Source organism: Athene noctua, chromosome 2, assembly GCF_965140245.1.
Source record: "Athene noctua chromosome 2, bAthNoc1.hap1.1, whole genome shotgun sequence".
Classification (NCBI taxonomy): domain Eukaryota; kingdom Metazoa; phylum Chordata; class Aves; order Strigiformes; family Strigidae; genus Athene; species Athene noctua.
In genome coordinates, this window is record NC_134038.1 from 168,155,322 (window position 1) to 168,168,083 (window position 12,762).

The window sequence follows — 12,762 nt, forward strand, 5'->3', positions numbered from 1 at the left end:
AAACTTCTTACCTATATGAATATGTAGAACTTCGGGATCGACTTCTTGAGTGACTGTAGGATATGGACCTTGTTCGGTGTCTGGATTTCGATTCAGATTTACTTCGTGACCTACTGAGACTCCTGGACAGACTATTGTCATCTCTGTTTGGAGATTCTTCCTCACTAGAACTTTCTTGGTTCCTTGGCCTTCGATTTAGCCGTGCTGTTTTTCTAACTTCATCAAACAGAGATCCAGGCCTTACTTTATTTTTAGCTTTTATTTCAATTCTTAAACCAGCTGGTTTAGGCTCTGGTGCTAAAGCTACGGTCTTAACTTCTGCAGCAGTAGTAACTGGTGCTGGTTGTAAGTTACCAACACCTTGCAAAGGCTTCCATTTATTATCTATCATACCACTTTGTGTATTTTCAGTAATTTCACTTTTTAGATTACAGTCTTTAGCACTGGGCACAGGGACAGAGTTATTTTCTTGTCTTCCTGTTTCTTTTTCTTCTTTAATATTAATAAAGTCTGTATTATTGTTTCCTGGTTTGACAGCATCTTGTTCAGGGGTTTCCACCTGTAAATCTTCATTTATACTAGCACTTAAAGCCTGAGGTTTAGTAGTGACAATGACAGGAGACAAAACGTCCACATCAACCTTCCCTGGTGAGTTACGATCTGGAGTACAAATCTCCATGCTGTCATCCGTCTGAATCACATCTTCCAATCCGTTCTGGTTACTTTCCTCAACTTGTTTAATCTCATTCTTGCACGTGGTCACATTTATTCCTGAGTTTAAAGCACTGGTTGAAGCATCTGTTTCAGTGCTATCTTTATTCATGTTACTGTGATCTGGTGAGGCATCACATGTAGCGTTGCCACCTAAAAGGTTTTCATCTGCACAACACTTTTCACCATTTCCAATTTTATCTTTGACTATTTCTTCTTTTTCATAAACTTGGTTTTTATCCTTTATGTCCCCGGTAAGCTGGTTTTCCTTTTTATCATCCTCAGTAACCAGCTTCTCATTTACCTCATCATCATCATCTTCACCAAACTCCAGGGGGGGCTGCCAATGAAACATTTCTTTTCTTTTCTGAACTTTGTGTTTCTTCTCCTTTTTCCCTTTTGACTTTTCTTTTGCTTTTTTTGAATGTGATTTTTTAAGAGGGTTTTTTGATCCATGTTTGTGTTTCTTTGACTTTCCTCTAATATTTGTTGAGCTAGAACAAGAACTCTCAGATTCAGAAGTTGACAACTGTTTGCTTGTTTTCCACATACAATCAGAATCCAGAAAGCCTTCTGAAGAATTCGATTGTTTTTTTATCCTTTTGGTAACACTAAGTTCTGTATCAGATCCTGATGTGGCCTCTCCTTCTTCTTTACTAGAGGAGGGTCTGGAATCTCCCCTATTATGTCTTGCATCTCCTCTTTCAGAGTTTGATTCGGAGTCCCATTTACTACCTGAATAGGATTTTCGTTTAGTTTTTGCACCACCTCTAGGCTGCTCAGAAGATTTCTCCTTAGCTGCTTTCTTTTTAGCATGATCAGAATCCCCTTCACATTTGGATTTTGCCCCCCTCCTCTCAGAACTTAAGCTATTTTTATCCTGTTTCTGATTATCTCCTCCTAATTGAAAACGGTCTTCTTTCTCTTGGACTGCTTTCATTTTGGCAGAACGCTCGCTGTCAGTAGAGAAGTCTGAAGATGATAAACTGTCACTCTCTTTCAATCCTTGAGAAGACTCATCATAGTCTTTTGTACAATTATAAGGGAGAGTACTTTCAGAGCTTGTTTCTTGCCTCAATTTAAGAGACCGAGCATTTTGATCACTTGATGCAGATTTTCTTTTGTTTCTGTGTCTATCATCATCACTAAGGGAATAATAAGATGTCGACTCACTATAACCTGACCTATCACTATGGTATTTACTCAGTAATGGTGATCTGCCAGAAGAATGAGATTTTGTCCTACAGCTAGATGGACTTCTAGATCTCGTGTAAGATCTTGAGTATGACCTACTTTGAGAGGACCTGCTTCTTGATCTCAGCCAACTATCCGAGCTTCTGTCACTACGATATTTGGAATAACCGCTTCGATTGCTATCTGGACTTTGTCGCTTACAGTGTGAGGAAGAAGTGTTAGCCTCTTTAACGACTACTAAATTGTAGTTAGTTTGTGTGGGTATTAAATGGGTTGTTTTAGCTTTCATTTCTTGAATTCGCTCATAAGATGGCTTCCATGGTTTCTGTCCAGGTTTCCACCTTGAAGGTGGTGGACTATCACTTAGGGGTATAACAGGGAGGTTTTCTGGGACAACTGGTGGTACAACAACTTTATCACTTGGAAGTATAACTGCTCTTACAGGATCAGAAGTCTTGTTCAACTTGCTTTCATTTAATCGTGTTGAAATATTTCGTGGAGAACTGGAAACTGTCTTTTGACCCCTAGGGTTAGAACTTGACCTTGACCTACTTCGAGAACGCGATGATTTAGATGCTGACCTTGATCTAGAACTTCTTCGGGAATAAGATCTTGATTTAGATCTAGATCTGGATCTAGACCTGGACCTGTAGTATGACCGAGTCCCTCTGCTTGATAAAGTTGATGAACTTTGGTCCTCCTTATCAGATTTAGACCAGTCTCTTCTGGATGAATGCCTAGAAGACAATGAAGAAGAACGAGATTTCCTCTGACGATCACATGATGACTTTGTCCTCCTGAGGAATGGATGAGAGGATTCTACATCTGATGAGGCCGATGTTTTCTTTTTTTTCATTTGCTTGTGCTTCTTGAAATGTTTCTGCTTTTTAGATTTTTTTTTATGTTTCACCTTCTTTTTCTCTTTTCTGTGTTTTTTGTGATGGCTAGAATATCTCACAGTACTTAGATCAGAATAACCGTTATGTGACCAAGATCTTGATCTCCGGGATGCACTTCTTTCATCCCATCTGCTTGTACATGGGTCACTCAACCTAGAAAAACAAAGCACTAAGTGAAAATACTTTATAAACTTCAGATAAACTAAGTATTTTCCCCACCTCCAATGCAATTAAGTTTTAAAAAAATTCACACACCCCCCCACCTCCCCCCCTTCCTTTACTACCAGACAACTGTGTTTTGACTGAGTTTGTTACTCTTTTTAAGATATAGAATTACATATACTATCAGGAGAGCTACTTCTCTCAGAAATGAATCAGCCACCATCAGCAAATTTGGCATATTGTAGAACCCGTGTAAAGAGATTTCATGCTTTAACTACTCTAGTCCACAGAACTTGAAACTTTACAAATATCAGATTCTTAAACCACGTTTAAATAATCATCTTATTTAGTTCTATATATAACTATATATATATAACTATATATATATATATAACTATATAACTGTGTTCAGTTTACTGCTGTACCAGCTAAAAGACTATCAGAAACATTCACCACTATTCAATAATGATTATATTTAATATCCTTGTGTTTTCCTTTTGAGGTTTATCTATCATAATTTGATAAGAGCTCATTTTTAGTACCAAGAAATTCTGGAGAGCTGGCTTCCATCAGTTTGCAACTGCAGAAAGAATATACAACTAAAACAATACTGATCTGATTGTCTGATTTGGTAACCGAAGAAACCATATAACCAAGGTTGAGCCTAAAGGAAATTTGACATGACTAGCTTTATGGAAAGCAACAGGAAACTGAACAGGTATATTAATTATTTCTTAAATAAGTATCCAAGATGGCACCATCAGAAACAACTCTTTTGACATTTTTCAGCATGTATTCATCTGATGTCATATTAGTAAAGTAGAAAGGTTTTAAGAAAATTTTCTACTCTCTTTTTTGGAATTTAAATGGAATATGTTAACCACAAAGATATTTACATTTTTTATTCAAACATGAATGATGTGATACATCTACACAATCTATTCAAGCTTATGTGTATAAAACCAAGACATGTTAAATTTGTGGTTAGGATCCTACTTATCGCCTTTACTCCACTTTTCTCCACTAGGTGGTCTGTACGTTCGTAATCTCTGCATTTCCTCTTTCCAGTGAGGAGGGGTCTCACTGCTCTCATCATCATCGGATTCAGAACATGATCGTGATCGAGGTGGTGTGTGATATCGCTATGAAAACAAAGAGGGATGCACAATACATTTTTCTTTAACAGACACTGAATAATATAGAAAAGATATGGTGCCTCTTATACAGATTTCACATGCACCTTCATAACACAAGTCAGATAACATTACCCACACAAAGTCCATGAAGAAAACACAAATTCTAGATTTCCTGCCAAAAATACCCACTTTTGGTATGCATATATCCCGCATGTGAGACTGGATTACATAGCTAACTGTATCTTTTCGTACTCTGGGAACATTTCACAAAGTTTGAGAGGGGCTAGCAGCTAATCATTTTTTTTGAAAACATATAAGACTCAAGGAAGCAGTCATGGATCCCCTTTAGGTAACACATTTTGTAATAACACAATTACTGCAGATAACCAACTTTTTTCAGGATACTAAAGCACAGATGTTTTACTTCAGTTAGCAGACACTTAACTGTATGAGTAAAGACAAGCCCTGTTTCAAAAGCTATGGCTGTTCAGCTCTTCAGAAATAGGAATCCAGTTTAACACACCTTCAAGCAAAAAAAAACCCTTCACAAAAGTGTAATGAAGCTTAATACTTAAAAACTTATGCTTAGGCACAGCATTTAAGTAGGCAACAAGAGCTACTTGTGCAACAGAGAAAAGAAACTCTAATATTGCTAACTCATTATTTTCCATTACCCAGTTGGATACACTTAGGTAAATTTTGTGAGGAAATTAGATGCCCCTTGACTCAAAGGTTTCCTCAATTATTTTGAGCCACTTATAAAAGCAAGCAGTATGTGAAAACAAAAGAAAAATTGCCCCCCAGAATAAAGCCAGAAAGATACATGTATTGGTTAATTACAGGCATAAGTCTTTAAGACATCCTGATTACATAAAAATATAAAGATAACCTGCCATAGAGATTTGAAGCTTCCCTAGCCTTTGAGCTGAAGCAATGACTACTTTAAAAAAACTTTTACAGATGGAATGGCATTTAGTAGGTTGCAAAGGTTTCATGGACCTCCGTAGTTCTCTCACATTAGACTCAGGAGTCTCTCAGAACTTAAGAGGATTCAAAACTAAACAAGTATTTTGAAAAACATCAAACTTACCCTGGACATAAACAGTTGCTAATCAGACTAATTAGAGATAGCAGAAAGATTTGTTTCTCCAACTAATTGCTAGCCCTAAATTATTTTTTATATTACTGCTTCTCAGTCTTATTTTTGCCAAGACTGCCAAAATTAGGAAAAACAAGACACAGACACCCAAATCCCTAGCAAAAGCAAATTCCACTCAGCTTTAAGCTTTTTTTTTAAGCTTTTTTTTAAAAAATAAATATATATATTTAAAAACATTCAATTTAAAAGGCTTCCTTTAATGGCTATCAGAAGTGTCAAATACAAATGAAAGCTGTCAGATGCAGCAAAGACAGCTATCAGATTTAATGTCAAGGCTGCCAAACAAGGGTCAGTTCTCAGGTGAAGCTCAAACACTACAATACCTTGTGTCAACACTACGGCCATCTAAGCTGTTCATTCTGTGGCTTAAAATAATTGCATCATGGGCATCAGTAGAAAAGTACTTCTCAAATCCAGTGGCTATCACATAAGAAAGTCATGGTCAGAGGAGTTTCTATTAAGACTATTCTAATGAAAAGTGTCTTCAGCTATATACAGAGCTTGATCTCCATATAAAAAAAATATTATTTTTTCTTTTGCAAAAGAATTTTGGACCAAGCCTTAGTTTGGTTTATGGTTACCCAAATACTGCCTGATAAATTATTTTAAAGGGGAAGAATATGCTCAGTCATGGCATGCTACAATTTAAAAGATACCAGAATGAAATGTGCAATTATAAAAGCTTTTCTTGGTTTCTCCCTCTTCTACTGACCGAAAAACAGTGTAGCTGTGCAGTGCTTTTGGCTCTGTATTCTGGATTATTACAGAAGAGAGAACACTTTTGCTTGAGTACAGTGGAACTAAGACAAAAGTCTTCAGGATACACCAAAGATCTGAGGTAGAAATGAAATCTGCATGAACAGTTGGCAGCCTTCGGAGAGAAAGGTAATAAAAAAAAGGACCATGTCTGCAAATCTGTAAAAATGCTTTACTCCCAGAACTGCAAAGTAGTAACTTCTTGTCCCTGCTGTGTCATCTATGAAATTACAGACTTGGTCTTAGCCAGCACAGCTGACGTAACCTGACAAAATACATTAAGTAGCTAAAAAAAGGAAACGAGAAGTTGACTTAAAAATGTCAAAAAGCAGAACAAACAATGTAATTCTGCCGAAGCTGCCAACAAAACTGTTGTTTCTCAGTAATATCTGCACATCCATCAGAAGGTGCAAATACCAGAACTCAGAAGGACAAGCAATACACATCAGTAAGGGCTGCATACACTTAGGACACTGTGGAACACCTCTGTCTACTGTTACACGTTACAGTCTTTAACACTTAACAGAAACCGCAAGAAAATCCCATGAGTGGAGCAGAGTAAAAGGTCTTATCAAGGTCAGACAAGATACTCTGGGTGAGAGGAGAGGAAAGGAAAACAAAATACAGTAAAAAAATTGTCACATACTATTGTGCCTCTTCCTTTAATTTTTCGTCCAGATTTAGAGACTGATGGTTTCTGGTCAGTCAGAACTGGTGTAGCATCAAGAAGCTTCCTACATAAATTAATAAAATATCAGCTTACATGGAAAAAACCAAAAAAATTAGCTTAATTCAATTTCAGGTTAATTACGCAAAATATTAATCTTACTCATTTATTCTGAGATGGCAGAACAAAGAATTCAATGAATTCTCCAAGAAATAAAGACCTACAGTTCTGCAACAAAAGACAAATCAACATACACTTGTTTTTGACTAAAGGAGTAGCCTATGTGTAAATAAAAGCTAACAAAGAACTTGCAGAGGACTCTGTCAAAGCGGTAGGTGGCTCTTCTGAAGAAGTTGACTTGCATTGGGTGCACAGATCACAAGAGACAACACGGACAGAAGAGTTTCAGGATATTTGCAGTTACGCAAGCACCACAGTCCACAGGTGCTAAAGCCTTGCTGCTTTCCCAAGCAAAAGGTAATTCAGCACTCCTTTTTACAGTTTGTGTAATACCCTTGAAAGAAGCAGCTACTACGGCTTTGGAAGCATGAGTAAGGTTTCAAGAAAAGACTTACAGGAGACTATACCATTAACTGAAATAGGAAAAGCCCAAAGTGATTTTAGAGATATCTGACAGTGTAATGTATTAGCTCATCTGAGTCCAAAAGCAAAGAAATTAAATAGAAAAAGAACATAACTCCAAATTAGTAGATGTGCAAAACATGAACTAAAAGTAACTGAACTCATTTTATCTTATTTTCAAAAATTGTAACGTAAGTCATAAAAATCCAGTTGGCTGATTTTGAACCAAAATTTCTTCTTCAGTATAAGAAAGATGAAAAGTCACCTCTCCCAATCCCAAGTTTCCTTCGCAATCAAACACTGCTGTGGTTTACATTGCAAAATTTCTTCTGGAACTACTCACATTTTTTTTTTGCATCATCTGTAATTGAGTTTAAGGTCGTAACATGCATGACCTGTAAGGACCAATGAAACTAACTCATTAGATCTCACTGAAAAATCCAGGCTGTAAGGAATATTACGAAGAAAACTGTAAAAAGGACGATGAAATAATCTCATTTAGAAATTCTGACACTACAGCCATCATTTAATATTAATACTAGTAATAGAACATTAGTGGGAAGAATTTATGCATAGTTTCCATCAAGTCAATATAATACAAAAGCTCAATGGTTCCTTACGGTTCAGGTTCTACATTGACAACAGGCACATCTCTTCTTAGCAAAAATCTATTTTCAGGCACTGGGGGAATTTCTTCAGGACGTACCACAGGTTTGTCCCTCTTTATGCTAACATCGACTGCTTTTTCTGTTGTATCACTCTTGTCAGAAAGACTGCTATGGGGAAAAATAAGTTGATAAATAAAAATTAACCCTCAACCAATAAACACCACTTTCCAAAGTGAATTCCAAGACAAGCCCACACAATGTATCAAACTAAGGTGGCTTAACAACCAAACCATGTTTCATTAACAATCCATTTTAAGCTAAAGGAAAGAGGTTCAGTTCTTACTTTACAGCAAATAATTTTGCTTTTAATTTGCCATTTGTCAAGAACTATTTTAAAAATATAATCAAAGATATATGAAAGATCTATTATTTGCCTAATGTCTCACTTAAACACAGGTATACTGAGTTTAAAATGCTGAGACTTACTCATTTCAAAGTCACTCTAGCTTCTATCTGCAAAGATCTTAAAGTCTTTAATGGAAAAATCTACTCGAGCTCTGTTTTAGTGTTTTTCTTGTTTGGTTGGTTGGCTCTCTTTATAAAATCAAGCATCAAAATCCAAATTTAAATAAAAGCATTTTCATATTCATTACTTGAGTATTTCGTGAAGACAAAGTAGAATTTCTCAAATTTCTCTGAAATTCTTTAATTTAAGAGACTAGTCACCATCTTTGGTTTGAGGTTCGCTTGCACTTTGGATCCTCTTTCTTTCTCTCTTCCTTTCTTCGTTTTCTTGATTGTTTGGTTTTAACTCTTCTTTTACGTTTTCTTCTTCTGCTTCTTTCATTGTCAGCTTCACTTTCAGATGAAGTTTCTGAAGAGCTTGATGCACTGGAGGAGGAGTCTGAAGCTTCTGACTCAGAACACACTTTCTTCTTCTTCTCCAAAGCTTAAAACAGATATTTTAAATTTACATGTGCATATATACAACACAAAATAGACAATGTTATATATGTATACACAAACACACGTACTGCTTCAGAGGAGCTGAACTTTTTTCACAATGAGGTGCATGAAAGTACAATCATAAAATGTCATATAACTGGGTCCAGCCTAAACCCATACCAATAAAGTGCTACAAATATTTTCCAGCAAAGATAGCTGCAGAAAAATTCCTTCAGTTGCTATGAAGTAAATTCAAAGAACTTCCATGCACAACTTCCACCACATAAGTCATATCACTGTAGAGCCAAAACATTTTTAAATACACAGCAAGATTGTAACTGAAGTTGAACATTAACTTGTGCCAAGCTTATATAAAGAAAGGCTAAGGAAAAATTGTAATTTTAAGAAGGAGGCTTCCTCCCCTTTTCTCCTTTGAAAAATGTATTTTAGATTGTAACACTGAATTCACACCTTGAGGCTAGAACAGAATACACAGATAAGCAAAGACCATTTATAGTAAAAAAAAAAAAAATAGAAAGCCATGCACAGGTTACAAAACAAAGTTTAAGAAAAAGTCAGAGACTCAGTAGTATATTTCTTATTTTTAAATAAATTCTGTCATTCTTCCCCTTCTGCATCTTCATACTTTTACATTATCTATTCTCTTGACTTTCTCTAAAGGACATAAACACATTATCCTTACGGAAAGTCTGAAGTGAAGTAGAAAACACAGACTTAGAACACTCCACTACTGTACATCAACTGTCCAAACATATATTTAAGATAATTTATTCCCTATGAATTCTCATGAAAAGGAAAATTATGTTGATTACATATACCACATATATTAACATGACATGGTCTTAAAATGAAGCTTTGGAAACTGCACAAAATTCAGCCTCAAGAAAAGCGTATGTTTGTGTCGTCAATAGAAAAATATCTTCTATTTATTTTTTGAGTATCCCATATTAACCTCAAACATTAATTAAGAAGAGGAAGCAGGCATACATTTGCCAAGGCACAAAGGTTTAGGTTAGAAAACCTTTTCCCTTTCTGTCACTTCCTCAGCTAGACCAAGACTTAAGTTTTAAAGGCTTGTAAGAATTAGGACTCTAGAGATTTGCCATAATGATTTTCAGACAATAATTTTTATAGTCTCTGAAAACTGTCAACGTTCAATTAACTTCAGGTACATGCATACTTACCATCTTTTGCTGATTTTGTAACAAGCACCCCACAGTCAATAACTCGTACATCTGCATAGGGCCTACTTGCAGTATCAGTTTTCAGATTTTCTATTTGCTCTATTACTTCAAAACCAGAAATAACGAGTCCAAAGACAACATGTACACTGCAGAAATAAAATATTTGAGAAGTACAAACATTTATATATTGCTGTAAATATTTTCCAATTAATTTCTGATTCAAAAACGGCATTCTGAAATAGAAACATTAGGCTGCACTGACATCATCTGGCTCTTAAAATGCATTAAATTTTAAAATAAGCTTTTTATTACTTTTACATTTATGACAATGCTAAGATTTCATGCACCATGAAACAGAGGTCCACTCCAGTTCAATCAAAGATAAATACTTGATATTATTCTACTCTGTAATCTACAGGCAGGATAAACAGATCATCATTTCTATTCCATCCCTCTCTTCTTGAAATTTTGTGACAGGGAGACCAAGAACCCATACATAAGATGGCAGAGAAGCTCAGGTTTCCCCAAAGAACCATTTATAGGTCTATACAAACTCAGCATACAAACTCCCACTGGCATTGCAGGGACAGTTCTAATTAAGGAATCCCCAGTTTTCTTCTACCATATCACATTTCTCTTTCCTCCTTCCATTTGCCTCATACTTCACAAAAACCTGCCACAAAAGAAAGTACTATCCAAATATATTAAATTTGACAGTTCAACTCATTGATTTATGGATTGAGGGTATCAACCAGTTTTAAAGAAATAATGTTAGGATTTAAGACCTTCCAAGTCCAAGTTTTTGATCAGTTTTAGGAAACAAATTGCAAGTTGAAATTTTTACAGAACTAAAACTTTTGTTTTCCATCTTGACCTATTGTATAATCTTTCACAGATTTAGGAATGTTTCCCCATTGTTGTCCACTTTCAACATAACACATGAAGACTTACAACCTTCAAATTTTAGCCATCATTGAAGAAACTATAAAAGATTCTTACCCATCAAGATGAGGAGCAGGTTTTGTTGTTCTGTTTGACAAACAGCAAGATGGTAAGATGGTAAAAAAAATAATCAGGGGTTCAGATGAAGTAAAAGAGGAGAATGGCACAGAAAAAAGAAAAGAGGTGAAGGTAAGACAAAAAAAAATAGCAAAAAAATCCAGTTACATACATGGAATTAAAAAAACTTCACAGATTTTTTTAAACTTTTATATGAAATTTGTTTGAAGTTTAGCTAACTGTGCATACTTGAATGTCGTACCAAGTATCATTTTATGCATGCAATAAACAATTTTCAAAGAAGTGTATTTAAATACACATTCATATATAGCTAACATTGCTAATCAGAGAAGATACAATTTGGCAATACATACTGGGTTACTAGTGGAACTTAAGTGTTTCTGAAATTGTTGGGTTCTTACATTACAAGGTCACAGTTTATTAAAAAAAAAAAAAAAAAGAAAAGTTAACATATGAGAGAGATTCTTTGCTTCCCACCCCCCTGCTTCTTTCTTACTCTGCATTTACTGGCTTGGCCTCATGACTCAGAACACAAAGCAATACTGCCTTTAGCTGTCAAGACTACAGCACTTCAGCTCATAAGCTCACAGGCTTCCCAAAAGCAACAGCAGCACAATGCAAGCAGACATTATATGCTACCCTACAGTTTACTCCTGTGATAAATGCAGACTTCCTCCCTATGTTTCAGCTTCCCACGTTTAGCTGTTTCTAGCCTGAAAGAGAAATGCAACTGCAATACATTTTGTACACTATCCTAAAAGGTATTTGGAGTTATGCCAAATTTCTGAGTTGACTTCAGATTGGAATATTCAAGGCTGTGCATATATAATTACATGTTAAGATGCACCTTTTTGATGACAGTGCTATGACCTGGTATTTCTCTGTATTCTCTTCCAAGAAATAAAGGAAATTACTTCTACAAGTAAGCCTGCATAATGTTGCACAGGAAACCTTGCTATGCAGACAAATTCAGTAAGGTACATCAGAACTTCCATTAATCTTATATATTGGGGAAGAAAAAAAAATAGAAGTCAAGATAATTTGCATTTGACACTATTTTAATATTTGAAAACATTCTTCCTCTCTCCTCCCCAGGCACTACTTTGCCTTTCTAGCCTTCTTCCAGTGAACTCCCCTCTCTCAAAATAAATAATCAATCACAGATGCTTTTTCTAAATTTACGATTAATACGGATGTGGTACAATGAAGTCAGTTTTTCACTGCTATGATAAAATACTACTTTTTAAGCACAGGTCCTCACTCAAGTTTTGAACTCAAAACACTGCAGTGCTGGAACACATGCCAAAAGATGGAACTGTCAATTGGGAGTGTTTACACTCTTGATTTTTTTTAAGCTACAAATGCCAACTGACCTTCCACTTCTGTAATACCATAATAATACAGAAAACTTCTTTGGTTTAACACAGGGAAAGAAATGCTATCAAGATGACAATTTCTCAATAGTAGGGGGTGTTCTTTCTTTTTCCTTTGCTAATACAGCATATTTCTACAAACAAAAATTCTTACAGCTTTTGAAGTTCTATGAGCAAAAGGTAACTGCATTAAAAACCTGCTGTTAAGTAAACAGTTTAAGCAGGCTTAATTATAAAGCTGATTTCAAGTAGTGAAAAAATAAAAGCGGGTTACTTCCATGAAACAATAAACAAAACTTAGTGCTCAGAATTAGCTATAAACAGCAATAGGTTCAAACCCACTTG

The 12,762-nt window shown here is 35.5% G+C and overlaps 1 protein-coding gene across 5 annotated transcripts in view; it reads right to left on the reverse strand.

The window, feature by feature from the left end:
* NKTR (natural killer cell triggering receptor) overlaps window positions 1-12,762 on the reverse strand; it is a 51,682-nt gene that overhangs the window by 13,874 nt on the left and 25,046 nt on the right. For 4 of the 5 annotated variants that reach the window (XM_074901102.1, XM_074901101.1, XM_074901099.1 and 1 more), the window contains 7 exons: window positions 11,024-11,053; window positions 10,025-10,170; window positions 8,601-8,823; window positions 7,887-8,042; window positions 6,664-6,751; window positions 3,963-4,108; window positions 12-2,957 (listed from right to left, as the gene is read on the reverse strand). In XM_074901102.1, coding sequence (XP_074757203.1) covers window positions 12-2,957; window positions 3,963-4,108; window positions 6,664-6,751; window positions 7,887-8,042; window positions 8,601-8,823; window positions 10,025-10,170; window positions 11,024-11,053 — 3,735 coding nt within the window. The remainder of the gene's footprint in view (window positions 1-11; window positions 2,958-3,962; window positions 4,109-6,663; window positions 6,752-7,886; window positions 8,043-8,600; window positions 8,824-10,024; window positions 10,171-11,023; window positions 11,054-12,762) is intronic. The other variant, XM_074901100.1, reaches the window with a different exon arrangement.